The sequence below is a fragment of the Macaca thibetana genome, chromosome 5, assembly GCF_024542745.1.
Source record: "Macaca thibetana thibetana isolate TM-01 chromosome 5, ASM2454274v1, whole genome shotgun sequence".
NCBI classification, from domain to species: Eukaryota; Metazoa; Chordata; class Mammalia; order Primates; family Cercopithecidae; genus Macaca; species Macaca thibetana.
Genome location: NC_065582.1, coordinates 49,130,064 through 49,157,973, shown reverse-complemented (window position 1 = coordinate 49,157,973; position 27,910 = coordinate 49,130,064). Strand labels below are relative to the sequence as shown.

At 33.5% G+C, this 27,910-nt stretch overlaps 1 protein-coding gene across 3 annotated transcripts in view; it reads right to left on the bottom strand.

Moving 5' to 3' along the window:
* Nucleotides 1–3,516: 3,516 nt before the first annotated feature.
* CLGN (calmegin) overlaps nucleotides 3,517–27,910 on the bottom strand; it is a 32,447-nt gene continuing 8,053 nt past the window's right edge. For all 3 annotated transcript variants that reach the window (XM_050790217.1, XM_050790218.1, XM_050790219.1), the window contains 14 exons: nucleotides 27,443–27,595; nucleotides 24,763–24,836; nucleotides 24,049–24,107; nucleotides 20,206–20,347; nucleotides 16,595–16,676; nucleotides 14,971–15,163; nucleotides 13,494–13,683; nucleotides 10,845–10,958; nucleotides 10,577–10,727; nucleotides 8,575–8,790; nucleotides 7,344–7,469; nucleotides 6,976–7,135; nucleotides 5,388–5,488; nucleotides 3,517–4,056 (listed from right to left, as the gene is read on the bottom strand). In XM_050790217.1, the coding sequence (XP_050646174.1) occupies nucleotides 3,976–4,056; nucleotides 5,388–5,488; nucleotides 6,976–7,135; nucleotides 7,344–7,469; nucleotides 8,575–8,790; nucleotides 10,577–10,727; nucleotides 10,845–10,958; nucleotides 13,494–13,683; nucleotides 14,971–15,163; nucleotides 16,595–16,676; nucleotides 20,206–20,347; nucleotides 24,049–24,107; nucleotides 24,763–24,836; nucleotides 27,443–27,586 (1,833 nt within the window). In that variant the 5' untranslated portion in view covers nucleotides 27,587–27,595 and the 3' untranslated portion in view covers nucleotides 3,517–3,975. The remainder of the gene's footprint in view (nucleotides 4,057–5,387; nucleotides 5,489–6,975; nucleotides 7,136–7,343; nucleotides 7,470–8,574; nucleotides 8,791–10,576; nucleotides 10,728–10,844; nucleotides 10,959–13,493; nucleotides 13,684–14,970; nucleotides 15,164–16,594; nucleotides 16,677–20,205; nucleotides 20,348–24,048; nucleotides 24,108–24,762; nucleotides 24,837–27,442; nucleotides 27,596–27,910) is intronic.

Sequence of the window (27,910 nt, the reverse complement as noted above, 5' to 3'; positions counted from 1 at the left end):
CAGACACCAATATGGTTTGGCACAACACGTATAATTAAGTATATTAACATTTCTGCAGCAAAATGAGTATTAAAGTAGGATAAAGAAAGACTATATATATATATAAAATCTTGCTGAGAAAGTCAGGCTCAGCTACCAGGTGAGTTTTGTTACCAAAATGCTGGGAAAAACCTTTCACTTTTCAGAGATTTCTGGTTATGGAATTGTAGCAACAAAACCTTTTGTAGAAAAGTAACCAAAATCATGTATGCATTTAGTTCCAACCAGTTAATATCGTATCTCTATTCCTGTCCCTATTCCCTGTGATCTAGTCCCTTTTGTAAATGAAAAATGATAGTTGAATTATAAAATCTAAAATTAATTTTATTGTCCAAAGAAAAGCGAAATTGATCTTAACTTTAGAATGTGAAGCCATTCTTTACTTTGCCCAATAAAAATTTTGTTTTTCCCTGAACACTGTGGTGGCTGTCATCAGATTCTTCAATGTGCATGTAACCAAAATTATTACCAGTGGATACCAGGGATTAGTTGTTAAGAGCATTTGTAAATCATGAAAGAACAGATAATGTGAAGATATGAAAGGTTAAGAATTGGAAGAGACTTAATTCCTTCTTACTCTTATCAGAAAACTAGCCGCAGTTTATTTCACTGAAATCAGAGATTAATGGTATTTAAAAGACAAATTTACAAGGCTAGGTGTGGTGGCTCACACCTGTATTCCCAGCTCTTTGGGACACCAAAGCCAAGGGGATTCCTTGAGCCTAGGATCTTGAGACCAGCCTGAACAACATAGTGAGACCGTGTCTCTCCAAAAAAAAAATTTTTTTTTAATTAGCCAGGCATGGTGGTACTTGCCTGTAGTCCCAGCTACTCAGGAGACTGAAGTGGGAAGATTGTTTGAGCCCAGGAGTTCAAAGCTGCAGTGAGTTACGGTACCACTGCACTCTAGCCTGAGTGACAGAGTGAGACTCTGTCTCCTCAAAAAACAAAAACAAAACAAAAAAGGCACATTTACTGTAACAAGGACTTTATGTTGGCCGTTGGCCTTTGGACCTATGAAAGGGTGGGTTGAGAGACAACAGAAGCTAAAGTTGTACATTCATTGTAATCAATTTTATAATGTATCTTGTTTTAAAATGTATACATTATAGATGGCTTATCAAGTGCTATTAAAACTTGGAAATACCCCCAAATTTTACCAAAAAGTATTCATTTAACAAACACAAAATATGTGATAACTATGTTGGGTGGTAAAAGCCCATTTTTCCAGTTGTCATGTTGCCCATCTTCTCTAAACTACCCTACTTTTCCATGCATTCTCTTTCCCATCAATTTGCCTCATATCTGACCTTTCAGAATAAGGGATAATTTTATTTCCAAAACTCAGCTCTCATACTATGGAAATACATGGGAGTTATATACTTTTGAGGGGGAAGAAATTGTTGAAATGTATGCAGAAATTCTTTTATGTTTTAATAAATCACATATAAAAAATTTAATTATCTTACTTTAGCCATCTTATAATCTTTAAATCCTGCTAAAGTTAGAACATATAGCCACATTGAAAAGAGAACAAAACATTGTTCACAGATGCCTAGAGTGTAATGTATTTATGTTTTAACTATTCTGAATAGTGTCTACTGAATACAAATACAAAACCATTTAGGGACTAGAATTCTGAAATTTTAAAATACATTAAATTCATTTCTAGTGGTTCATTTTAACATGTAAGCAGTTCCATCATGTTTCTCCTCCAAATGTGGTCTGATAGCTCAAAAAGACTAATTCTAGAAACATGATGTTTTCGTGGAGAAATGATTAATGGAAGCAAGACCATCAGTAAAAAATATTCAAGAAAAGGGACGTTACTTTACACTGATCAACTTAAAAAGCCTCTGAAAAGGCAAACTAAAATAAAGAAAAGCAAAATACACTATTTCTCTCCTTTATGGATAAGATGTAAGTCATTTTGAACAATAAAGTCAGATTAGGGAGTAAAAGGAAAAAGCCATTTGATTATTAAGAAAGACTGTCTATTGCATGGATATAGTACAGGTTACACATTAGAGTTTTAGTTTTGTTAAACCTGTCAGTTACGGTACATCCACAAAGGAGTATGTGCACAGGAATTAGCAGTGATTTGGCAAATTCAGTTGCTCAAATTTTACCACTGCAAGCTTATGGAGTTTAACCAAACAAATGAATCTGCAACCAAGAAAGTAAACAAAACAAAACAAAACAAAATAAAACAAAACCAAGCTTTAAAGAGTCTTTAGAGAAAAATGTTCACATGCAAGAATCTTCCCAGGCAAGAAGGTTTTCATTAAATTAAAAAAGAAGTTATCTCCTGAAGTAGTGGTTTACCTTCAGAAATACTCTCATCTAGGGTTATTACACTCCAAATGCAAGGTGAGCTAGAGAGGGAGAATGCTTGCAAGATGTGTTCAGTTCATATTAAATAAATACAAAGTATGGCTAAATACTATGTATTAAGATTTTCTACCACCAATTTATAGAAGTTCAGAGTATAACAATGGAGTAAATAACTTATTTTCTTTCTCAATTCACTCTTTGAAGTAAGGAGTGAATAGTGTTAGTGGCTATGTTTGGCTTCCTTCAGTAAAAGCAGAAGCTTGAGACTTATTTTCCTTATTCATAAGTTCTAAATTTACCTACTGGGGAAGGAGTTGTATGGGAACCTATAATAGTTTAGGGCTTGCCCAAAGATGGGGTATGTGTACGTCTATGAAGGAATCCAAAATCGTACCTAACATGTGGAAAGTTCTCTAGGTAGTTAGTATTCAAATAGTTCTGTGGTCTCAGAGATTTAGATCCTCTTCCAAAGAGTCTAACCCTGTTACCCAGACATAAGAATTTCATAAATAAAATATTTTAAATGGAACAACACAGCTCCATTTTAATATAGTCCAGTGACATGGTAACTGATTTAAAAAGAAGAGCAGTAATAATAGTTGCTCCTCAGTGGCAGCTTTGAAGCTATTCATAGATGAGATGACAGACTTAAAATAGACTGAAACTTGTCAGGAAAAAAGAAAAAAGATAAAAATACAAAAGCATTCCAACCCCACTGGAAACAAGAAAAAATAAAAATAAAAACATGATGAATTGAAATCAGCCATTAGAATCTCTTAGTAATAAGGAAAATAATATAAAGCCTCCCCAACAATAACCTGTTAAATAGGGTATTAAGGATGAAAAAATATTTAAATTTTATTTTCAATAGCAATGTATGCATAAGAAATTTTGTGAATGGGCTAAACTACTTTGGCATAAAGCAACTATAAAAACTTGAAAAAAAATCTGTACATCATTTTGTTTTGATAAAACTCATTATCTTTGTATTCAAATGTAAAATATGCTACAATATAATCCAGTGATTTTATGAACAAAGCACCTCTTTAAAGGAATCTATAATTTAAGCGAACAACTGACCATAACTATAATTTGACACAAACTAGGTAAATGTGGGTCATATACAACACTTTCAATTGTTGATAGAATCAAACAACCATACAGAAACTTTATTGCATTTAGCTCTGTACAACAGAACACATGCTCATTTTTATTATAGAACTACCAGTTATATTGTATAGCCATTTAAGTGGAAATTCCAATAACTGATTTTTTCCAATAGCAATGAAGCTGCTACATATTATTTTGTTCTGTACAAACCAAAACTATCTCCAAACAACTAAAACTGTGTAACTTCTAATGGTATTAATCTCTTAGATCCGATATGTAATGTGCCACTTTTATTCTAAATTCAAAGACCAGGTAACTTCAAAGATGCTTTTTTTTCCCTCTGAAATGAAGGACTAAAATAAATGTCTGAAAGAAAAATGTTGCTAGATATTAGAAACAGGATGTGCATAGATTGATTAAAGTTCAAGTCTGGCATGCTGATTTTAGAATGCCAAACATCCCTCTCAGGAATTAAAAATACTTGAATCTAGTTTAGTCCTTTCGTACTCTTCTTTTGCGTACTGACTTCATTGGCCCATCTCCAGATCCTGTGCTCTCATCTGCTTCTTTCATCTAGAAAAAATAATTACAAAAAGGTTTCTTTTAGTATAACAAGTAACTAGTAGATAGTAGTAAACAATATATTTATTATTCTCTAAAATATATGTGCTATCAATCAAGTGCTATGATGAAGGTATTATATGAAATAAAGTTATAGTTATTTCTCAAGGCTATACAAAAATCAATGTATTCTAGCTCACTGAGACATACACATAAAAAGACAGAAAGACTGAAAGATGTAATTAAGATATTTTTGAAGGTACACAAAGTATTTTGTAACATAAATGTAAATAGAATACATATTCAAGTAAATGACTGCAGGTATTATTTTAAGAAAGTCACAGCAGAAACAATGATTATTTAAACCTTGGCTCTGGAAGAAATTGTCTTCACCTAGGTCTCCCTAAATGTGGATATTCATACTAGATAATGGTCCCCAAAGTCCCTATAAAACCTCAGAGGGCAGGAAGACCAGCAGCCAGTATGTGTACTGATTGAACATTAGGAAAGACTTAACAATAACTGCAAATTTATTTGGAGGATTTCTTCAAATAGATAAAATGGAGCAAAATTTAATCACATGCAACAGCAGGCAGAACTGTACTTTTATCCTACCTACGTAGTTGGAATGTAATATGTTAGCATGGTGACTCTGTGTGGTAAGGCTATGCAGCTCTTTAAGGGCCAGAGAAAACTGGTTTTTGGTTTATGCTGGGTTAAAAAAAAGAAAAAGAAAAAGAAAAAAGAAAGCTCTGGCTCTAATAATACTCTGGATTTCTCATTCCATAATAACTTACAAAAAAAAAAAAAGCATTGTGCAAAGTTCCATTTTATATCAGGACACAAAACAGGGTAGACTGATGGGGGTGGGGGAAATTCATTAAAGATTTGAGAAAAATACCCTATCAGGCAGATAGTACTCAACTACCCAGTGAATGAATATTTCAAAACATGAGAGTAAAATGTTGAGACATTAAGGATGTTTTACAACAGCTATAAAAATTATAATAATGACAATTATCTTTTAAATATTCAAACAATGTGTTTATTATGCTTTTCAATAGAATTTCAATGAGAAAGTCATAATTTTGGATACACATTCTATCTTCATATTTTGTACGTCACAGGCTTGCTCTATACTGTTTTACTAGGCATTGAGATAATATAAATTATAGTATTTGTCTTTCCTTCCTTATGGATATGTTTTAAAAACAATATAGAGGCTCTTATAAAAGCTGAGAGAAATATGGCAAAAATTCTTTCATAAACCAGATTGGTGCTTTTATTGAAAGAACTTTTTATGGATAACAACTATACATAGAAACCAGTTTATTTTCTGTTACCTCATCCTCTGATCCAGACTTATTTGATTTATTACGTTCTTCTTGCCCTTCTATGATTTCGATTTCTTCTTCACTCTTTTCCTCAGGTTCACTTTCCTCTTCTAGAATACAGATTTTATTAAAAGCAAAGACTCAATAAATTAGAATTTTGCTACTGAAAAGTATTAAGTACAATAAAGGGGATTTATTTAAATTCCAAGATTTATTCCAAGATTTAGAAGAAACTTCTTCCATTCAAAATTTTAAAAATTATAAATACTCATTATATTGTCATATTTTATAAATGAATCATCATATTTGAGTTGGGGGACAAGTTTTAAAAACTTCTTAAGCATTCAATCTGTATGTAATATGAAAACCAAAAAATAATCATCTTTCCTGTGTTCCTGTCTCGGGAAATACTTCCTTTAACTTTTGGTGATCTTTTAATCTTCAATATGTTATTTACTTATGTTTGTTCTCTGTGGACATTATCAGGCATTTTTTCAGTTACTGACCCTCCTTAGGATTCCATTTAGCAGAACCTCCAACTTTTGTCATCATTGTTAACCAAAAGATATTAAGCATGTCCTAGGAGCTATATAAAGTAAAAACTCCTACCCCACCAAGAATGGGCTTTGGGGAAAGGGAAGTTGAAAAATCAACTCTGACTTCTTCCATGTAGTTCCAGTGTGGGACTACATGTATAGGTGAAAGTACCTTTATACAAGCAGGCCCTTCTGATACTTAAATGTCCTCTAAATAAGGTTGATCCAGACATCAATATACTCAGCACTAAGAAGTTACAAAAATAAGGCTGAAAACTTACAACCTGAAGTATTTGTTGTTTTAGATACCCATCCTAATAAATACATGTACATGCATTTATACATGTATATGTGTGTATATATACACTTTCTCTTAAAAAAATAGACACACATGTGTTTTTAAGTCAACTATTTCATCAAGTGAGTTAAACATTGTGCTTCAAGACATTTGACTTGGGACACTGGGCAAATCAATAGTTTTATTTTTACCTCATGTAAGGAGGTCTCAGTGGAGAGCCACCAAATGCTGACTTCAGTTCTAACATCTTCACGAGTTTAATATAGGATGGGAAGGGGATATAGGTTCAGCAATCCTTTCAGAAAATTAATTAAATTATTTATTCTATATGGTAAGCATCTGATTAACAATAGCCATTGAAAGACTTGGTGTTGATTTTGTTGCTGCAATCACCTGCTTTATATCTATTTCTTTTCTATAGAAGCCATTATATATAACCTCTATCACCCTCCATCTCATCTTCTACACTCCCAGAGCCAAGAAACATCCTTGCAAAAAGCTATGGCCTATGGGATTCATAACTGCTAGGCTCTGAAGCAACTGAACACTATTTAAATCTCCTTCTTCCTAGAACACAAAAACTATAAACAGGGTGACTGCTCAGATGACTATTACTCCTTCTTGCCACAGTCACATATTCTTGGGAGATTCAGATGTATAAACTTGATAATAAACAAGTGTAACACCTAGTTATTTCAAGGCAATATACTGTTTTATGAGCTTTACCCAGGGTCTCCATTATAAATCACTCTCATTGTCTTACCTTTTTCAAGCATTTCACCATCACTTTGCTTTTTTTCCTCTTCCAGGTCCATCGGTTTTTCCAGGGCTGCTTTCTCTTCCTTTCCTTCTTGCTCTAGTATTCCTTTTGTTTGTGGTATACATATGTCGGTTTTTTTATACTCTGTATCTTTATATTTCTTCTGTGGTAGTTAACATATTTTTACTAAAGGCAGAGTGCTATTTTGAAAAAGCTTTTTTTTTTTTGCAATAATTGATAACATACATAATGAAAGTAAAACTTATGAGACATTTAGTTTATTACTTTTAAGAATCACTTGCTCAATTTATAGAACTCCTAAACAATAAGAAATTTGGGGGAAAAAGTTGAAGGAAATCAATTTTCTTTACCTTTACTTTTCTTGGCCAACAAAATGAAGTAATTAATGCTATTGGCACTCCTGCTGTTATGAGATAAATCAACCAAAGCCATGGGTGCCCTTCAGCAGCTGCCATTAACTGTTTTAATACACCAGGCTATAGATGAGATAAGCACAAAAATGCAATTCAAATTTTACAAACCTTTACTGGGTAACACAAGATACAAAAAACTTATTTACTCAGGCATTTTACATTAAGGAGTGATGAACTTGTAAGTAAAAGAAGTTTCATTTTCCCACCTTATACTTTGTAAAGTCTAATTTAATTATTAGCATGCATCACTGAGTGAGACTTGATAGCAGAAGATATGTTATGACAAAAGTGGAAACTTCTAACATACTAGCAAGAAAAATGGTAATTTTCCTTTTTGGTAAATTTCAGAATAGAACTACCTTTTATGGATGTATTACCTGGTTTATTTGAAGTGATCATTCATTCTGTACTTTTAAAGAACTTATTAAAATCATACCTCAGAATTGTTTTCTTTTTTATATAAACACATGTCACATACAAGACCCTCAATAAGAATATTATTTCTCTTATTAAAATAAAATTTTAAAAAATCAAATGTTTTAGGTACAAGAGGTTCAAAACGAGAATCCCTCTTTACCTACTCTTTTGATGGTTTTTCGCTAGTAACCCAAGGAACCAAATGTAAGGTAAGAATTTTTCTTTATAGCAACTGAATTTAAAGATATATTTTCTAAGATGCATTGTGTTGAAATATTTAGCTTAACCTTTTCTAAACAGTGTTAAAGATTTTGGGAAAAAACTGGAACAGAATTTAATAATGTTAAAATATAAATTATTTGTACATTCCTCTAAGTAAAAAATAGTTAAAATAAATAAACAGTAATATTTAGATTATCATTATCACTTAGGTCTTGAATTGGCAAGATGACAAAGATATTAAGTAATCTTCTTCTATAAACAGTAAATAAGCATTAAATCCCATTAGAGATATTATAATTCAATGAATAAAATGAGGACTTACATATGCATATGTAGTTCATAATGAAGTAACATAAAAAGCAAAATATTTTGTCTACATAAACTTATTCAAACACATTTCCTTGGCATTTAGTAATTATTGCACATTTATTTGCCTTTAAAAGAGCCATTTGAATAACCTACAACCAAGACCAAATCTTATTATCATTATTCATAGTTATATCACTACTGTTATTGGTCAACACCATACCTCATTAGCATTTGCTATCATTATTTTCCATCTCCAACCATCTGCAGCCCAGTGATCTGCTACTTCCTTTTCCGAACAGATAATAAAATTATCAAAGTAGATATCAGAGGTCATAGACCAAAGCTCTAAACCAAGAGCACTAAAAGAAGTCAGAAGAAATGGATGATCATCTTCGAAATAATCTGGATTAGGAATTTTTCGAGGACTCCAGATTCCCTGGAAGAAAAAGTAATTGAAGACATTTTCAAATAAAATAACTTCATTATAAATGCTGCTTAATAAATAGCTGCTGTTGAATGAAATTCACAATGCTAACTGGAAAAAAGAAAACTTTAACTGATATTAATTCATTAGTAACATACTGGAAATAAAATCTTGTTTCTTTTTGCTGTGTACCCGATGTTTCCTATGAGGGATAATGATTTTAAATTCTGCAAAAAAAGGAAAAGGGAAAATCCAACATAAACAGAAACGTGAATAAATTTCACAATTTGTCTATTTTAGACAAATTTTTAGATTTAGTAAAATTCGTTGCAAAATGTTACTCAAGTTGTCCAAATCAGAAAGATTATTGTATAGCAAAAATGGAGTTACTCCATTTAACATATACCCATGACAGATATCATTAATCAGGTATGGCTGAATCTCAGCACAACTACTCAACATAAAACTTCCATTAGATCTTAAATGATTAAACTGTCAATTAAATCAAATACATTCAACAACATTATTGCTCATTGAGTCACTCCGCCATCACATGTATGTATTCTGGACCAGGCACTATGCCAGATGATGGAGACATACATGGTTCTTGTATTAGGGAGTTTAAAGTAGAATAAAAGAGACAGACATTAAACAATATTTACCAAAAGAAATATTTTGTGTTAAATGCTTTTAATAAAAACTACAGTGAGTAATTAGAATATGAAACTGTATATATATAATGTTAGAACGTGTCCATAAATAATTACAAAGATAAAACTAGAGGGTTAAGTGGATAACATAAAAACTTTTAATATAAAAAGCTAGGTACACTCAAAAGATGTCTGATGGATATCAGAATAAAATCAGGGCCGGGCTCGGTGGCTTACTTCTCTAACCCCAGCATTTTGGGAGGCCGAGGTGGGCAGATCACGAGGTCAGGAGTTCGAGACCAGCCTGGCCAACATGGTGAAATCCTGTCTCCACTAAAAATACAAAAATTAGCCAGGTGTGCTGGGGCGCACCTGTAATCTCAGCTACTTGGGAGGCTGAAGCAGGAGAATCACTTGAGCCCAGGAGGCAGAGGTTGCAGTGAGCCAAGATCGCACCAGGGTTTTTTGTTTTCTTCTTTTTCTTTTCTTTTCTTTTTTTTTTTTTCTGAGTCTTGCTCTGTTGCCAGGCTGGAGTGCAGTGGCGCGATCTCAGCTCACTGCAATCTCCACCTCCAGGGTTCAAGAGATTCCCCTGCCTCAGCCTCGCGAGTAGCTGGGACTACAGGTGTGCACCACCACGCCCGGCTAATTTTTTGTATTTTTAGTGGAGACGGGGTTTCATCATATTGGCCAGGGTGGTCTCCATCTCCTGACCTCATGATCTGCCCGCCTCAGACTCCCAAAGTGCTGGGATTACAGGCGTGAGCCACCGTGCCCGGCCAAAAATCAGAATTTTAATAATACTAAAGAATAAGTACATTAATTAAGCACAGGCATTAATTACTAAAATGTACAATGTGTGTCTATTTGATCAGAATTTACTTCTTATATTTACTTCTAAAATAGAAGTTTATTTCAAAGTGAACATCAACTGATAATTCAGGAAGAATATAGTATGAAGTGATTTATTTCCCCAGAAAATTAAATAATTGATGCTCTACTTTTAAAATATAAATTAGTTGGGGTCTATTTTCTCTGACATCTTAAAAATGAAACTTCCAAAAGTTAACATAGATAATTAGATATTTAAACAGAAAAGATCACAACCTTTTTAACTTCACTAAAGAATTGGAACAAGCGGTTGTTACCTGGTAGTTAGGATTATCGACCAGTGGAGGTCTCCATACTCCTTTGTATTTTGGGTTATCTATCATGGGAGGTTTCCACTCACCACACCCAATCCGACATGCTGGATTAAGAATCTGAGGTGCCTCCCATTCTCCATCCATGTCTTCATTCCTTAGGATATTAAAGCAAATACAGTAACCTCAAGTCTCAGATCAGTCATATAAACTAGTAACAAAAATGCACGTAAGAAACATTTAAAATTGACATTTAAAGATGAAAAGTAATTACCAGTCATTAGGTTTTTCAGCATTAGGATCAGGGATAAATTTTGGTTCATCATCAAGCCAGCCAGCAGGTTTAACAGCACTTGAATCTTCTATTTGGGCAGGTTCACTTTCATCCCTGTAAATACAATGTTTTATATTAATTACTAATTATTCAAAAAGTTTAAAAATGCATATGTTACAACACTCAGAAGGTACCACATAAAATTATTTCCCTCCCTTTTGTTTGTGCCTGTGATTTGTCCTCATCTACCACCCACCTAAATCTTCTGCTAACTTGCCAATTTTTGGTACATATTCCCCATTGTGCTCTATGCATACATGCACACAAGTATACATTCTTTTTTAATACAAATGATAGCATTCTATACATAATATATTAGACCTTGCTTTTGTTACTTAAAAACTCATTCATCAAATATATATTGCATGCTTACTATGTGTTAAGACTGTTCTAGGAGCTCCATTATTATTATTGTTTTTTCGCTTGAGATGGAGTCTCACTCTTGTTGCCCAGGCTGGATTGCAATAGTGCGACCTTGGCTCACTGCAACCTCTGCCTTCTGGGTTCAAGCAATTTTCCTGCCTTAGCCTCCAGAGTAGCTGGGATTACAGGCACTTGCCACCACGCCCAGCTAAGTTTTTGTATTTTTAGTAGAGAGAGCCACCATGCTCATGCCTGGCTGGACCATATATATATATATACATATATATATATATGTGTGTGTGTATATATATATATGTATATATATATCTGGCTTCATTCTTAACAGCTGCATAGTTTTCTACTTGAGGATATACCATAATTTATTTAGCTTATCTCATCTTGGAGGACATTTAGTGTTTCCAAAATTTTACTATTATTAATACAAACAATGCTATAGTGAATGTCCTAGAATATATGCCATTTCTTACCTGTGAAAATATAATTGTTAAGATTATGGACATTTTAAATTTTGATAGTAGCATCCAAATTACTTTCTATAATGGTTACACTCCATTTCCAGTTCTACCAGCAGCATGCAAAAGTACTTATTTTCTCCTGTCTTTGTGAAGAGTGTTACCAAACTTCTTGATTTTTGCCCATGTGATAGGTGAAAATTGGTATCTCACTGAACTTGGAATGTACATTTAGTAGCATAAGTGATACATAAAAACTATTTTTTCTTAGCTCATCACCTTTATATTAAGAAATTAGCTCTCTGTCAGCTATATGATTGAAAATAATTTTTCCTGGTTCTTGTGTGTTTTTTGAAATAGTTTACGGAGGGTTGTTGTTTTTTTTTTTTTGCAATATACAAATCACTTATTTTCATGTAGTTGAACTTATTTTTAAAGGATTCTTGGATTTTATATTTGGAAAGTTCTTCCCTATTCAATATAATTTTTTAAACCCCGCTTATTTAATTCTAGTATTTTCACTTTAAAAACAACACTTAGGCTGGTGTGGTGGCTCACACCTGTAGTCCCAGCACTTTGGGAGGCTGAGGTGGGCGGATCACGAGATCAGGAGTTTGAGACCAGCCTGACTAACATGGTGAAACCCCATCTCTACTAAAAATACAAAAATTAGCCGGGCGTGGTGGTGCACGCCTGTAATCCCAGCTACTCAAGAGGCTGAGGCAGGAGAATTGCTTGAACCCAGAGGCAGAGGCTGTAGTGAACCGAGATCGCATCATTGCACTCCAGCCTGGGTGACAGAGCGAGACTCCGTCTCAAACAAAAACAAAAACAAAAACAAAACACTTAGTAAATTCTAAAGTATGTAAACATAAAGTACTGAACTACTAATATAATTTTCATCATTACAGAAAGATAGACATTTTAAACAAGAGGCCACTTCATGATTTTCCAAATGAATTACAAAATAAACAGAAAAAATGAACTCTACAAATGTACAGATTTGTGTTTGCCTGATATCAATGTCATCTTGAGTCTCTGAGTGCTCAGAGCAACCAAAAGTTAAAACTTAATGGAGCATTTCTTTTAGTACTTTGTAAAACAAATTCTAACACATTTCAACAATCAGAATGAGGCAGTTATATGTGGTTTCTCTCATTTCAGGGCAAACGTACTTTTTTTTTTTTTGAGACACAGTCTCGCTCTGTCGCCAGGCTGGAGTGCAGTGGCACGACCTTGGCTCATTGCAGCTTCTGCCTTCCAGGTTCAAGCAATTCTCCTGCCTCAGCCTCCCAAGTAGCTGGGATTACAGGCACCCGCCACCATGCCCAGCTAATTTTTGTGTTTTTAGTAGAGACGGGGTTTTGCCATGTTGGCCAAGCTGGTTTCGAACTCCTGACCTCAGGTGATCTGCCCACCTCGGTCTCTCACATACGTACAATAAAGATCAAACTAGGACTGAAAATTAAAGCACTGGTATTTTGGATTTATGCAATTTTTTTATCCACAGCAATGAAAACATAAAAAATAAACATATATTGAAAAATGCAACATCATTATCAATAGAAATAAAGAAATATTAACAGGGAGGGAAGTGTAAAATCTATGTTAGAATATATTTCACCCAAAATACTAAACATAAGTAGTTCTGATGTTTAAAACAATAAACTTCATTAGTTGTAAACTTCACTTACATGTTGTTTCGTTACCTAGTTATGCCAAATAATGCTTTGCTACCGAATTATTTGCTTACCAGTCTTCTGGTTTGACGGCAGAAGGATCAGGAATTTTTTCTCTTTCATCCCATTCTTCAGGTTTTTTGTCACTGGGATCTTCAATTTCTTTGGGAGGGTTGATAGGAGGAACCACATCCTCGAGGAGGCTTCCTTTGTTTACAACTGTTTGATCAACTAACACCTCAAATGTGTCATCTGGATTCATCACTAAGGACAAATTTAAATATATTATAGTTATCATTTTGATGTACACTTTAAAGATAATCTTCTAAATAATGTAACTACCCTTAACTCCATGGGTAAAGCTTTTTTCCCAACCAGAAACAGAGGAATAACCAATGTAGTAAACCAAAATATTCTAAAATCACCAGATATATTTCCTAAATAAAGATAAAATTTTGTTTTAAACTGCATTTTTTACAATAAAATGCTCCATTACTTCTCAAATAAAAAATAATACCAAATAGCTCTGTTCTGGGACTCATAATGAGTCAGCTTCACTCTTTTATAGTTACAAGATACAAGCTAATCTTTTTCAGCATTTAATTTTTTTGATACAATCTTAAAGTGTTATAAGTATAACACAAACAATTCATTTATTCTCTTCTAGTTATATTTTCTCATTATTTCTACAGTTTACTTGGTGTTCCCCAAAATGCCGTTTTATTTTTCAATTATTTCATAAAGATGTTTATTATATCACATCTGATATTGAAGATGAAATGGGCATTGCCCTAGCAGACAAAATGAATGTTTCTACAACTGCAGCATTTAGGGAAACAGATTGAAATACTTTAATCTTGGGTGGAGTTGAGACGTGAGAAAGGAAGCCGATAGGGCCATTTCAAAATGTCCTATTAGGTTCCAATATGCTCTGATTTTGATAGTGGCCCACCAGAGCTCTACAGACATTATACTTGAGAATGGGAGAAACAACTCCTTATAATGTCCCTCACCCCCATAGCTATGCAAATTCCTATTTACCTAAGTATATTAATATATGGCTGCTCAATGCTTTTCCTTTTGAAGTACATGCCACAACCAACACGAGGTAGAACATAACAATAATCACAACTACCTACAGGATAAAGTCTAAACTTTTTAGTCTGGCATTAAGGGCGTCTTCCTTTTTATTTTCTAGTTTTCTGTTCTTACAGCACCACTGTCACAACGTCTAAAATGTCCTTTCACCCTACTGTCTTCCACATTCTATCTGTACTTCAAGATGAGCTCAAATATAATCTTTCCTAGCTTTGTTCCAAGTCTCTAAGCTGGAAGTAATATTGCTTGTGAACTCTTAGCTGTGCCTTATCTCTCTTTCTTATATGGCACTTTATTTTCTACCTGTGCTGTCATTATACGTGTCCTATTTTCTGAAAAAGATAAGCTCCTTCAGGATGGGGTGTATGTTTGTTTTCTCGTAAAGCACTTGCCATGAATATATCAATAGTCAGCAAATATTTTTGAATACATGAATGAATTGAAAGGGTATACCAAGGGTATAAAGATGAGTCTTCCTGTCTGTAAAGAACTTTTTAAGGTCTACATCTGGAGGTTTGGCATGTTTCTCTTCAAAAACTCCAGTTTTGGGATGTTTATGTCTGAAGATAAAATGAAGTTTATAATCTTCTCCGCATTTATCTGGTCCAAACATAATGATATAGGATGTTCTATCATAAAAGTTTTCCTTCAAAGAGAGATGAGTGTTGGCATTAGTCCAGAATCAAAGAGTATTTAATGAATTTCTGTATTCTATCCAATGGGTAGAGTTTACAAAAATATATTAAATGATAATTCACCAAAGATCTAGCTATTTAATACAAGTGACAATAAAGGACGTGGAAAAACAACAAATTTTACTTCAATATAGATTTTTTAAAGTACACACTACTTCCTGAAGATGTAGGAAAGAAGCTGAAAATACTCTAGCAACATCATAATATGCTTCAATTCTCTATGTAAATCTATATTACTAATATTTTATTGAGAGAATTGGGCATTAGGGGAAAGCATATTTATGGCCTTAAGACTAAAATTGTTACCCATTACTATTATTTAGGAAGATATCAGAAAATGACCCTCTGAGGACAAGATGAAGAGAGATTTATTCAGACATAAAAACAGACAGGGGGACATGCATTTCTCTTTATTTGGCATGGCACAGTGGTTAACAGCATGGGGTATGGAGTCAGATACTGGGGTTCAAATCCTATCACTGCCACTTAAACTAGCTGTATGTCACCATGAGTCAATTTTTTAAAGCTCTCTGTACCTCCATTTCATCACCTCTGAAGTATGGAGATGATAGTAATACCTACCTTACAAGAGTTCTCTGAGAATTAAGTGAATTAATCAGATAAAGTGCTTATAGAAATACTCGGCATTAGATTTTTTTGTCATCCTACCTTCAAGTGTTCATCTAAAACAAGAGCTTCAACATATACTACAATGGTCTCTCCTTCACTTGATCCTAATAATAATGAGTAGTATATGAAAAAGTCTTCCATCCACATTTCATAGCTTATGTACAGACACGTGTTCTGAAAAACATACCCCTGATGTCTCATCTATCGTATTTCTGTTATATGTAGAAAGTCTGAAACAGCCATTTACAGGAGAAGGCTGTAAGAAATATCCCCAACCTTCCAATGTTCCTAATACAACCTCTTAGAAGTATAAAGCTACTTCATCATGAAAAGTTTTAAAAATTAGTTACTTTCTATGGGTTACTAACCTCTTTTAATTTGGTTCTTTGGCCATTTTGTTTCACTGCTTTACTTTGTTATACTTCTCTAAACAAACAAGAGTCTTATTCTGTAAAGAAAATAACTCTAAGCTATATTTCAAAAGAATTTATAAGTACCACGAAGTTTTTGTCCTACAGACATGGTAAACTTTTTCATGTCTTTAAAGATTATAAAATTGATGCCTTCAAGTAACACAGCTTTATATAAAACTTGAAGGCAAATTGTAAGAGCTATATAAATTCACATTGAAAAAAGATATCTACAGTTCTTTTCAATTTCAGTTGAAGATAAAAATGTTCACTTTTATCAATTGTTCCTTAAAAATACTTATTAACTTTAATAAGGTTTTCTTAAATATTAAAATATCATACCAGAATCAAATCATCAGTGTCTGCTAGGAGTTTAATGTATGCACCTCCACAATCAATACCATCTTGAAAATTTACTTCATATCTGAATAAAGGGAAAAAGAACCGTGCTACTGATAAATAAAAATTACCAATTGCTCTTTAAAATCTAATGTTATTATTTTCAATTCATGTAAGTATAAATTTTTTTACATTATCAGAAAGCTCATATAAAGCATATCTACAACCTATAGGAAATAAGCAAAAACAGTTTTCTACTACTGTAATACAAGACACACCAATAAAATATTAAAAATAGAATGATTACAATCAACTGCAGACAAACCAATCAATTTGTTTAAATTTTTTTCCATCAAAACTGATAAATTAAGAATAAGATACTGTGACTAAAACTACAACAGGAGATTTCAAATTCTGACAAGGTAGGCACTATACTTATACTTTATAAACTGAAAAAACAAAGGCCATAAGAACCACAGCTACAGCAAGATAAGAAATTGCTAATGATCTTAGATACCTAGAGTTCACTACACCTTACCATGTTAAATAAGTTGTACATTTAATTAAATAGGTCCAGCAAAGAGATTCATAATCTCAATCAATAAGCTGGCTTTCAGACCTAAATAGCCAGGAGATATGGGAAATTTTCACTGTTTAGTATAACAGCTAAAAGAATGAACATGAGTGTCTCTTACGAATTTACAACACAGTGTAATTCTCAGCAAAGTTTTTTTTTATTTATTGGTAATTTTTAAACGGAAATAGCCTTGCTACGGCAATGAGGCATAGACTTACTGAAGAGATTTTTTTTTTTTGTTAAATTAATGAATTATATGTGACAGAAATCAATGAGGAAATGGTTGTCAAACAGTAAAAACAAAAAAGGTTATGATTTCATTAAATGAATGAAAACAAAAAGACATGAAAACTAGAGAAACAACCAGAAATGATGATCATTTTAATAAAGGATTATAGTTGTAAATGTTTCTGAAGAAATTTAGTGACAAGAAGGTAAAACATGATAGCATACAAAATTTTAACAGTTTGAACTCAATTGGTGTATCTATTTTGTATTAAAAAACAGGAAACAAAATTTTAAGTACCTCTGATTTGAAAGGTGTGATTTTCCCCTATACTTTGTACCATGCTTTATTTCTTAAGCTATCTACAACAGTGGCTACATGCATGTACTTTAAAGACAAAATGACCTGAGAGTTATTCTTGATTCTGCCATTTACTCTAGTGACTCCTTGGGTAAGGGCAAGTCATTTAAGCTCTAAGCCTCTATTTGCTCATCTATAATATGCAGACATGGCCCATACTTACACCTTAAAGGATTGTTATGATGATTAAAGGATATTATGCCCCATGAGGGGCAAATACATGCTCAAAATGCTTCTATGATAATCAGAAGGAAGGTATTCTTTTGTTCTTTTTCATTTTTTAAATAGAAGACAGTTTGTTTTCCTCAAAGTCTTATCTTTATTTTAAGCAATAGCTGACAAAATTTTGTTTTTCATGGAATTTAAGTATTTGAAGACTATAAGTAGAAGACATGGTGCATGATATGACTTAAAGGTCAATGTTTTCAGGAAAAAAATTAAAAAGATTTTGCTTTATAATAGGTTATCTGAGGACAGAGCGTTCTGTAAAAAGGTAAGAACTGGAAAAAATGTTTTGTACAGTGGCTTCGTAAGTGTGAACATAGTTTCATTGCTCCATTATGCCTAGATTCAATCACTTTGTCCATTTCTTATACTGTAAACTTTCAGAGTTTTCAAATAATTAATTTTTACCTAGTATGAATGATTCACAATGGATTAGAGGATCAACAAAATGTTTATCATACAGCTTGACTGCTGCTAAACTTCCAGTCACAGGAAAACCAAGGGCATATGCATGGTATATGGTAACCTTAATTTCTTTAGAGTATCATTTCTCAAATTGTTCCATGAAATAGCAGTTATTGTTAGGTGGAAGAATAAACTTATGTGATCAAACATGTTTGGGAAACACAGTAGTAATGCTGAAAACAGGTTTTCATGTGCAGAACTTCTCAGTCTTTAATAAGCTAACATACTTCCTTTTATAAATTTAAATTTAAAATTTATTTATTTATTTATTTATTTAGAGACAGTCTTGCTCTGTTGCCCATTTACTCAGGCTGCAGTGTAGTGGCGTGATCTCGGCTCACTGCAAGCCCTGCCTCCTGGGTTCATGCCATTCTCCTGCCTCAGCCTCCCGAGTAACTGGGACTACAGGCACCCACCACCATGCCCGGCTAATTTTTTGTATTTTTAGTAGAGACGGGGTTTCACCATGTTAGACAGGATGGTCTTGATCTCCTGACCTCGTGATCCACCTACCTTGGCCTCCCAAAGTGCTGGGATTACAGGTGTGAACCACCATGCCAGGCCTTTACTTCGTATTTTTTTAAGTTAGGATATTCTTCATCTTATTCATATATACTAACATGTACACAATTTGGGAAAAGCACCTTTATAGTAAAGTAATGTTGTAAATCAGCATTTATAGCATTTAATATAAATCTCTTCATTTTATTTACCCCATTTCATTTTATCAATATTAAGAGGAGACAAACATTCACTCTCCTTTGAATTGTTTTTAAACATGAAAGACTGCTATTCAATTCTTGATCCTCCTTTTTTTTTTCTTTTTTCTTTTTTTTGAGGCAAGATCTCATCTGTCACCCAGGCTGCAATGCATTGGTGTGACCTTGGCTCACTGCAGCCTCCACTTCCTGGGCTTAGGTGATCCTCCCACCTCAGCCTCCAGATTAGTGGGACTACAGTTGGGCACCACCATGCCTGGCTAATTTTTTAAACTTTTTGTAGAGCTGGGGTTTCGCCATGTTGCCCAGGTTGGTCTTAAACTCCTGGGCTCAAGCTATCTGCCCACCTAGGCCTCCCAAAGTGCTGGGATTATACACATGAGGCACCATGCCAGGCATAATGGGGAGGTGGAGAGGTTGAAGGAAAGGATTATCTATAAGAATGTGACCTTTAAAAGGGGTCCATGCTTGAAAGACACTGGTATTCATAAACACTTATTTTCGAAATAAACTTTCTGCCTTTGAATCTTATCATTGGTTTAATAGCAATATTTATGATTCTATTCTGAATATATTAAGTTTAATAGTTTGATAAGAAGTAATTTTAAGAGTAAAACAAACATGATTTTTACTATGCATTATATAGTTTATGGCAGCAGAATTGTATATATTACAGTATATATCACATAATTTTAAAATTTTTTTAAGAGAGCCAAACTATTTACTCCTCATTTAGTCAATACAAGACTCAGACCAAAGGAAATACACTGCTTAATAGCCCACATACAATTCTTTGAAATAAATATAAATATTAGTTCTAGGCCATAAGAATGGTTGATCTTTATATTATTTTATCATTTACCTGCTTTTCATTAAAGACACGGGTATGTTTGTGTGTATATGCACATTTGTGTATTTAACTAAGTGAAACGGAAAAGGAAGATCTAGATTTTTACATCCATTTTCAAAATACAAGCTATATTCAGAAGCCAAAGCTAATACAAAATTCAGAAAAAGTATTCCAAAATATAGCAACACTTACTGAACTATCAAGGGTTTATCAGCAAAAATGAAGGGTTTTGCTAATACAGCAGATATTGCATGATGCTTTGCTCTAGATTTTAATACCAGTCCTCTGTCACCAGGTACCTGGTTTTCTTTCAACTCTTCAATTTCCCATCTTCCTAAAAAAATAAAGCAAAGCAAATTAAACTAAAACAGAAAACACTGACCTAAGAATTATTTATCAGCAGTTGTGAGCAATAATTTTTTCCAGGAAGGCTGACTTGGGAAAAATAAAAATTTTAAATCAGGAAATATCTTCAACTATATATGTATGCCTGCTCATTTATCTTTTTTTTTCTATCAAGGAATTATTTCATTTTCTTAACTAAAATTGTGAAAACTAATAGCAAACACTATAGTGTCTAATTAAGTCACTCTTAAAGCTGAATTAGTTTGGTTTTTCTATGAAAGAGTTTTTAATCAATGAAATGTGGTTTGTCTCAATAGGGTCAATATTGTATTTTTAAAATGACATATTTATAACTGCATACGACAAAAAGAGCATCCTTAACACAAAATGAGTAGTCTATTTATTTTGAAATGCACAATACTCATCAGCTACTTTTCTTACTTGCAGCAGTTACTGTAAAGATTTAAAGTTCATTTTGAAAACTGCATGCTTAATTCACACAAACCCTTCTCAGGCTACACTAATCAGTTCTCAGAACTTTTGGCCAGGAAGGCAGCAAAGCACCGCATAAGCACTAAGCTATAACAAGGCAAAACTGAGTTAGGCCTTCTCTGGGTTAAAATTTTCCATGTTAAGATCAGGACATTCCTGAAATTAGATTATGGGCCACATACAATGCAAAGCTAGGTGGGCTACCTGTAGCCCAAAAGTTATGTGTTAGACTTTACTCCTTTACCGGTTTTAGAATAGAAAATCAACTCATATTAATTTGTGTAAAATCTTGTGTTTTGAAAATTATAAGTATTGCCTATTCCAAGAAAATTCAATTCAGCAAAAACTGGCTATTTTCCAGTATTGTGTCAACTCAAAATATTTATTAATGAGCATTTTTGAATTACATATGCTCTTATATCCTTTTGTTTTCTTTCTAAGAAAAATAATGCAAGAACCAGACACAATCTTATAAATCAAAGAGGGCTAATTTTTGGTCTATAATTGTACATATATTTTTAGACTTTTAAAAATGTGTGTGTTTTTATTAAGTTTCCAAGTTTCTTTTCTTCACCACCCCCCCCCCCAATTTGGTCATATTATTTTTTGTGAAAAAGATAAAGGTACTTGGTTTTCTTTCTCTCACATTGATGGTGAATTGTATTATCACTAACTTGTAGTTTGCCCCTCGCCTGCTATAAAGGTCTTATTTTAAGAAGTAACAACTTTATCTGGAAGTCCTAGCCAGAGCAATCTGGCAAGAGAAAGAAATAAAGGACATATAAATTGGAAATGAGGAAGTCAAGCTATCACTGTTTGCTAATGATATGATCGCATACCTAGAAAACCCTGAAGACTCATCCAATAGACTACTAGACTTGATAAATGAATTCAATAAAAGTCTCAGGTTACAAAATCAATGTACACAAATCAGTAGTACTGCTACATAGCAACAACGACCAAACTGAAAATCAAATCAAGAACTCAATAACTTTTACAACAGCTGCAAAAAAAAAAAAAAAAAAAAAAAAAAAATCCCTAGGAATATTCCTAACAGAAGTGAAAGATCTATATAAGGAGAACTACAAAATACTGCTGAAAAAAAATCATAGATGACACAAATGGAAACACATCCCATGCTCATGGACTGGAAGAATCAATATCATGAAAATGATCATTCTGCAGAAAGCCATCTATAGATTCAATGCAATTCCTATCAAAATACCAACAACATTTTTCACAGAATTAGGAAAAAAATCCAAAAGTTCATATGGAACCAAAAAAGAGCCTGAAGAGCCAAAGTAATCCTAAGCAAAAAGAACAAATCTGGAGGTATCACATTAGCTGACTTCAAATTATACAAGGACCTATTATCAAAATAGCATGGTAATGGTCTCAAGTAGACACACAGACCACTGGAAGAGAATAGAGAACCAGAAATAAAGCAAAATACTTACAACTAACTGATCTTTGACCAAGCATACAAAAACATAAATTAGGGAAAGGACACCCTATTTAATAAATGGTACTGAGAAAACTGGCAAGCCACACGTGGAAGAATGAAACTGGACCCTTACCTGTCACCTTATACAAAAATCAACTCAAGATGGATTAAAGACTTAAACCTAAGATCTGAAACCATAAAAATTCTAGAACACCAGAAAAACTCTTCTAGACATTGACTTAGGCAAAAAATTCAGGACAAAGAACCTAAAAGCAAATGCAACAAAAATGAAAATAAATAAATGGGACCTAATTAAACTAAAAAACTTCTGCACAGCAAAAGAAATAATCATCAGAGTAAGCAGACAACCCACAGAGTGGGAGAAAATATTAATAACCTGTGAATCTGACAAAGGACTAGTATCCAGAATCAAGAGACTCAAACAAATCAGTAAGAAAAAAATTAATCCCATCAAAAAGTAGGCAAATGACATAAATAGACATTTCTCAAAAGAAGATATAGAAATGGCCAATGAACATGTTTAGAAAATGCTCAACATAACTAATCATCAAGGAAATGCATATTAAAACCACAATGAGATACTACATTACCCCTGTAAGAATGGCCATTATTAAAAAGTCAAAAAACAATTGGCATGGATGTGGTGAAAAGGGAACATTTATACACTGCTGGTGCAATGTAAATTAATATAGCCTCTATGGAAAACAGCATGGAGATTTATTAAAAAACTGAAAGCAGATCTACTACTTGTCCAGCAATCCCACTACTGCTTCTACTGCTTTTTCTGTGCATATGAGGTGGTGTCCTTTTTGGACTAGATAAGCATATAGACATATATACACATACACACACATATATGTGTGTGTGTGTGTATGCATGCACAGGGGATTTGCTGGGATGGCGAACACGATGCAAAGGAAGACATGTAGGTATGACCTTTATCTTACACTAAACAGAAACTATGAAAAGGAATCAGACAGCTGACATCCAACATACTATCTGTTTTGCTGTTGTGATGTAACTGCTTATTGGGGTCTGAGCGCAAGGTCACATGTTTATGAGTATGAGGTCCTCTGAGAAAGAAGACATTACCACTATCAGTCACTGTGAGAAGAGGCCGATCGTGATTCAGCATATAACAATCAAGGAGGCTGGTTTTTAGATCACAAAGAAGAAAATAGTTGGTCATACTCTAGGGTAGTCCTGTTACGGAAGACAATATGACCCCTGCCTATAGGACATTTCTTTCTAGAGCTAAGACTGAAGATAATCCTATTAGACACCCTATGATAATGGATATAGGCCTGGAGATGAGGATTCCAGAAGTAGCCACATATCTTGTAGCTCTCATTAGTTATCCTCTGCTTTTTACTTGCTAGGAGAATCTTACCATAAATTATAATTTGATCTAGGTGTGTCTAGGCTTGAGATGAAACCATAGAGACAACAGTAGCCTGGGAAATACTGCTTCAGGAAATGCAAAAGACTAACCAGCAGTAGAATGAAAATTCAACTGTTCAGTTAGAAAACTAGATTAACTGGCTTAGGAGTGAGATTTTCAGAAATAGCAAAGGGGTTTTCAGAAATATTGAAGAGGGACAAGATAAAAGACTGAACATTTTATTGCGAGGCAGCATGGGGGACTCCAGCCAACACCATTTAACAAAAATATAATCTCAAAAGTTAGTGAACTCCAGGCCATACCGGTTATATCTAATACTTAAATATTTTACCATCGTATATCGAAATCTCCTCATCCATGTCATCTTTCTTTGCTTTTGATAAGACCCATCTGTAAACAAAGTTGAACATACATATATGTCATTAACAATAAAATCAGCAACTTATAGATATAATGCATACAGAAACACAACAAAAGATCACCCAATACAGTCACTTTTCATTCAACAATAAATTCATACTTAGATGCTAAATAAGGATGCCTTCACCACATAATCCTGGAGGACTAGAGTTAAACCAAATTTGGAATCTATAATTTCCTAACTGTATGATCACAGGTAAGGTACAAGGAGCCTCGGTTTCTTCACTTGTAAAATGGGGATTAAATATGGTAATTATCTATTTCTTTTTAGGACATCTGACACATAATAATTTTAATATTAATTTTTGTTTTTTCCATTATTGTAATAGAACAGTACTCATATTTGTCATCTGAACTTAGAGTGTTAATATCTGTCCTACAGAATGAATAAATATGATAAATTTCATCTTTACATTCAGAATTAGTATATTTTCTTTGAATAAATAACTATTCAAATTAAACATTCTATCAATTATAAAAATATACTAAGTACTGATTTACATTGTCAATTAAACTACTTTAATTTTTTTTTTTAGATCTGTAATAGAGGTAATTTTCACAGGTCAAAACCTAATAACTTCAAAAAAGCTAATAAATCAAAACACTCTCTTGAATGAATACTCACCCAGCCAACCTTCCACTATCAAAAGTTTCTGCAAAATATACTTCTCCTATAGGTTGAGGTGTCTTATATTTAATCTAGAAAAGAGATTTTCCAAGTCTAAAGTTATTCATTTTCACAAATATTTCAATTAAATAATCTTCCTAGTGAAGAACATAGTATGCAATGCACATACAGGTAATACAGATATGAGGTGACAAACCCATACCTGTACAAAACTTTGTATCCTAGTAATGATAAGGTACAAGAAAATATAAGAAATACCATGATGACAAAAATACTATACATACAAACAGTGGATACACTGACCCCTTCTAACACAGAAGGAACAAAGGGACTCTGACAAGTGACAATATTTGTGGATAAAACTCTTTGGGAGCAAAGGAAATAGCATAATGAAAAGCATATAAGATGTAGAGCTTAGTAAGCACATAGGCTTTTAAAATTAACTCTTAAGTTTTACTGTTAGGTACCCTAAAATATAATAATATAATTTTACAAGATTAGGAACCCAGAGAATGAAAAGATTCTATGGAGATAGCATTGCAAAACAATGATCAACAAAGCATTGTTTCAAGTGCCTTTGAAGTGTTAGCTGTTAGGGTGGCAATAATGATGACGGTGGCAGTGGTATTGCTGGTGATATAGTGGCTCCTTTAATTCTTATAATATTCCTATGGGGGAAGTACCACTTGTGCCCTCTTTATATATGATGAAATTGGGACAGACAAAGTAACTTGCTTACTGCTGTCCAGTTAGATAATTGTAGGACTTATATATAAAGCCAAAACTGTCTGATTCCAAAGCTCATGCATTTTTACTACATGATACAGAATTTACCAACAAAATAATTTAAAAGAGTAAAGACTGATAAACTATCAAAAGATAATTTAAACTGAGGACCAATAAATAAAAATTTGCCCACAGTAATAGGTTAGTCTGGATCCTCTCAGAATCAGCCTGTTGTGATTGTATCTGTATGACTAGTGAGATTTCTTCCATTAGGCTTTAGGGAAAAGGGTGCAGAAATACTTTTTCTATTTTCACTGTCCCTATCCCACCCTGATAGTAAAACACTTCCTGTCTATTTAAGGGGGTAAAATCGGTAATTACACAAAATTCCACAAATTACTGACAGGGTCAAGATTCAGCTACCTAAACTGCCAATCTTCTATGAAGTTTACTGAATTACAACTTTACTGTTCTCTGTATTTTTATAGATTGACAAAATGGGCAACGGTGTCACAAGAGACTTCCTTCTGATAGGCCACCCCTAAAATCAGTTTATTTTGCCCTTTATTTATACTTCACCCTATGTAGATTACTCATGCTATAAAATTAGCAGCATCAAAAATAATTCTTTCCCACTTCTTATCATATTCTCAAAGTATCACCAAATAAGTCAAGAGTGGTAGTTACCTGTCAATTTCTTTGAAGTATTAATATTAACCTTCAAAGATCCTGTGGTAACTGTATCTAAGTCAGTAATTATTAGTACTTGGAGTACTTACTTTCTGCAGATTATAGAACTAGGCTTTAAAAAATTGTCCTTACAGAGCTTAAATTTAACAGGGGAAACATACTATTCACCTTAGACAGTGAAATAACACATTTGCAAATGAAAAATTCTTAATAAGAGGAAATGAAGTAAAGAAGTCTGTAACAACTACATATTATTCCCTTTGGCCCTTCAAACAGTAGCTGGCACAATACAATTAATGCTTTCTCACCATCAAAAATATTTCTGATTATCACAAGGTTAGATATGAATATTTCCCAATGTAAAAGCTCTTATGTATCATCAAGGTATACAAAAATTCCTGCAATTTCTCAGACTTCTGTTAATCACTACTCTAAAATACATGTTTTAACAATGCTGAGACAGAAACATGAGTCAGGTTTACCAAATGCTCACCCCTCACCATCACTTCCTTTTCTAATTCATCCTCCTCCTTGGCATTTTCTTTCCTCAGAGAAATAAAGACAAATACTTTACTTCTTGAAGAATTGCAAATTATATGGCCTTTTATTTGAAAAGATCTAGCAGTGTCAGAAATATGAATAAAAACCTTACTACTAGCTCAGTTCTCTGTAATCAGTGACAAACTCCTCTTTTTTTTTTTTTTTTTTTTTTTTTTTTTTGAGACGGAGTCTCACTCTGTCGCCCAGGCTGGAATGCAGTGGCCGGATCTCAGCTCACTGCAAGCTCCGCCTCCCGGGTTCACGCCATTCTCCTGCCTCAGCCTCCCGAGTAGCTGGGACTACAGGCGCCCGCCGCCTCGCCCGGCTAGTTTTTTGTATTTTTTAGTAGAGACGGGGTTTCACCGTGTTAGCCAGGATGGTCTCGATCTCCTGACCTCGTGATCCGCCCGTCTCGGCCTCCCAAAGTGCTGGGATTACAGGCTTGAGCCACCGCGCCCGGCCGCGACAAACTCCTCTTTTGATAGTAAAAACCTTGCCCATATTTATTTGTTTAAGAAATTGTGCTAGATGCCATGAACACATTTCTGAAGTACGTGGGCTCTCTAAAAAATAAAGTAATAAGACGTTTAGAAAAAAATCAATGTTTTTCTATCTGTCTTTAAAATGAAGACTACTAGAACTGAAATGAATCATCAGAGGTCTATCACTTCATTGTACTATGTAAAGGAACAATTTATGACTCATTTCTCAATAACCATACCTCTGAGGAAAGTTCACCTTCATTAACATCAGTTTCTTCTGAATTTTCTTCTAAGTCTTCCATCTCAACATCATCATCCATAAATTCTGCATTAATTGAGATGAACAGAAGACCCAAGCATAGCCAAAAGGCCTGGAAACGCATATTGATTATCTGCGAAATTAAAAGTAATTAGTGAAAATAAAACAAAATTGTGAAAATAAGTGTTAAGTATATGTAGAAATAAATAATTTCTCCATAATAGCTCTTTTATTCTAGGATGGCTTTTAAAACAAATCACTGACAAAATTATTTAAAATACGCTTTGGGCAAGTGAAAATACAAACTTGAAATCTTTTAGGAAACAGATTCTACAGCTGCAGGCCTTTGTCCAAAAACAAAGAGCCAACAGCACAAAATCTAAAGATAAAGATGATAGTAATTATCAAACACAAATAATATGTAGACCTCTTTAAAAGAAAAAGTATC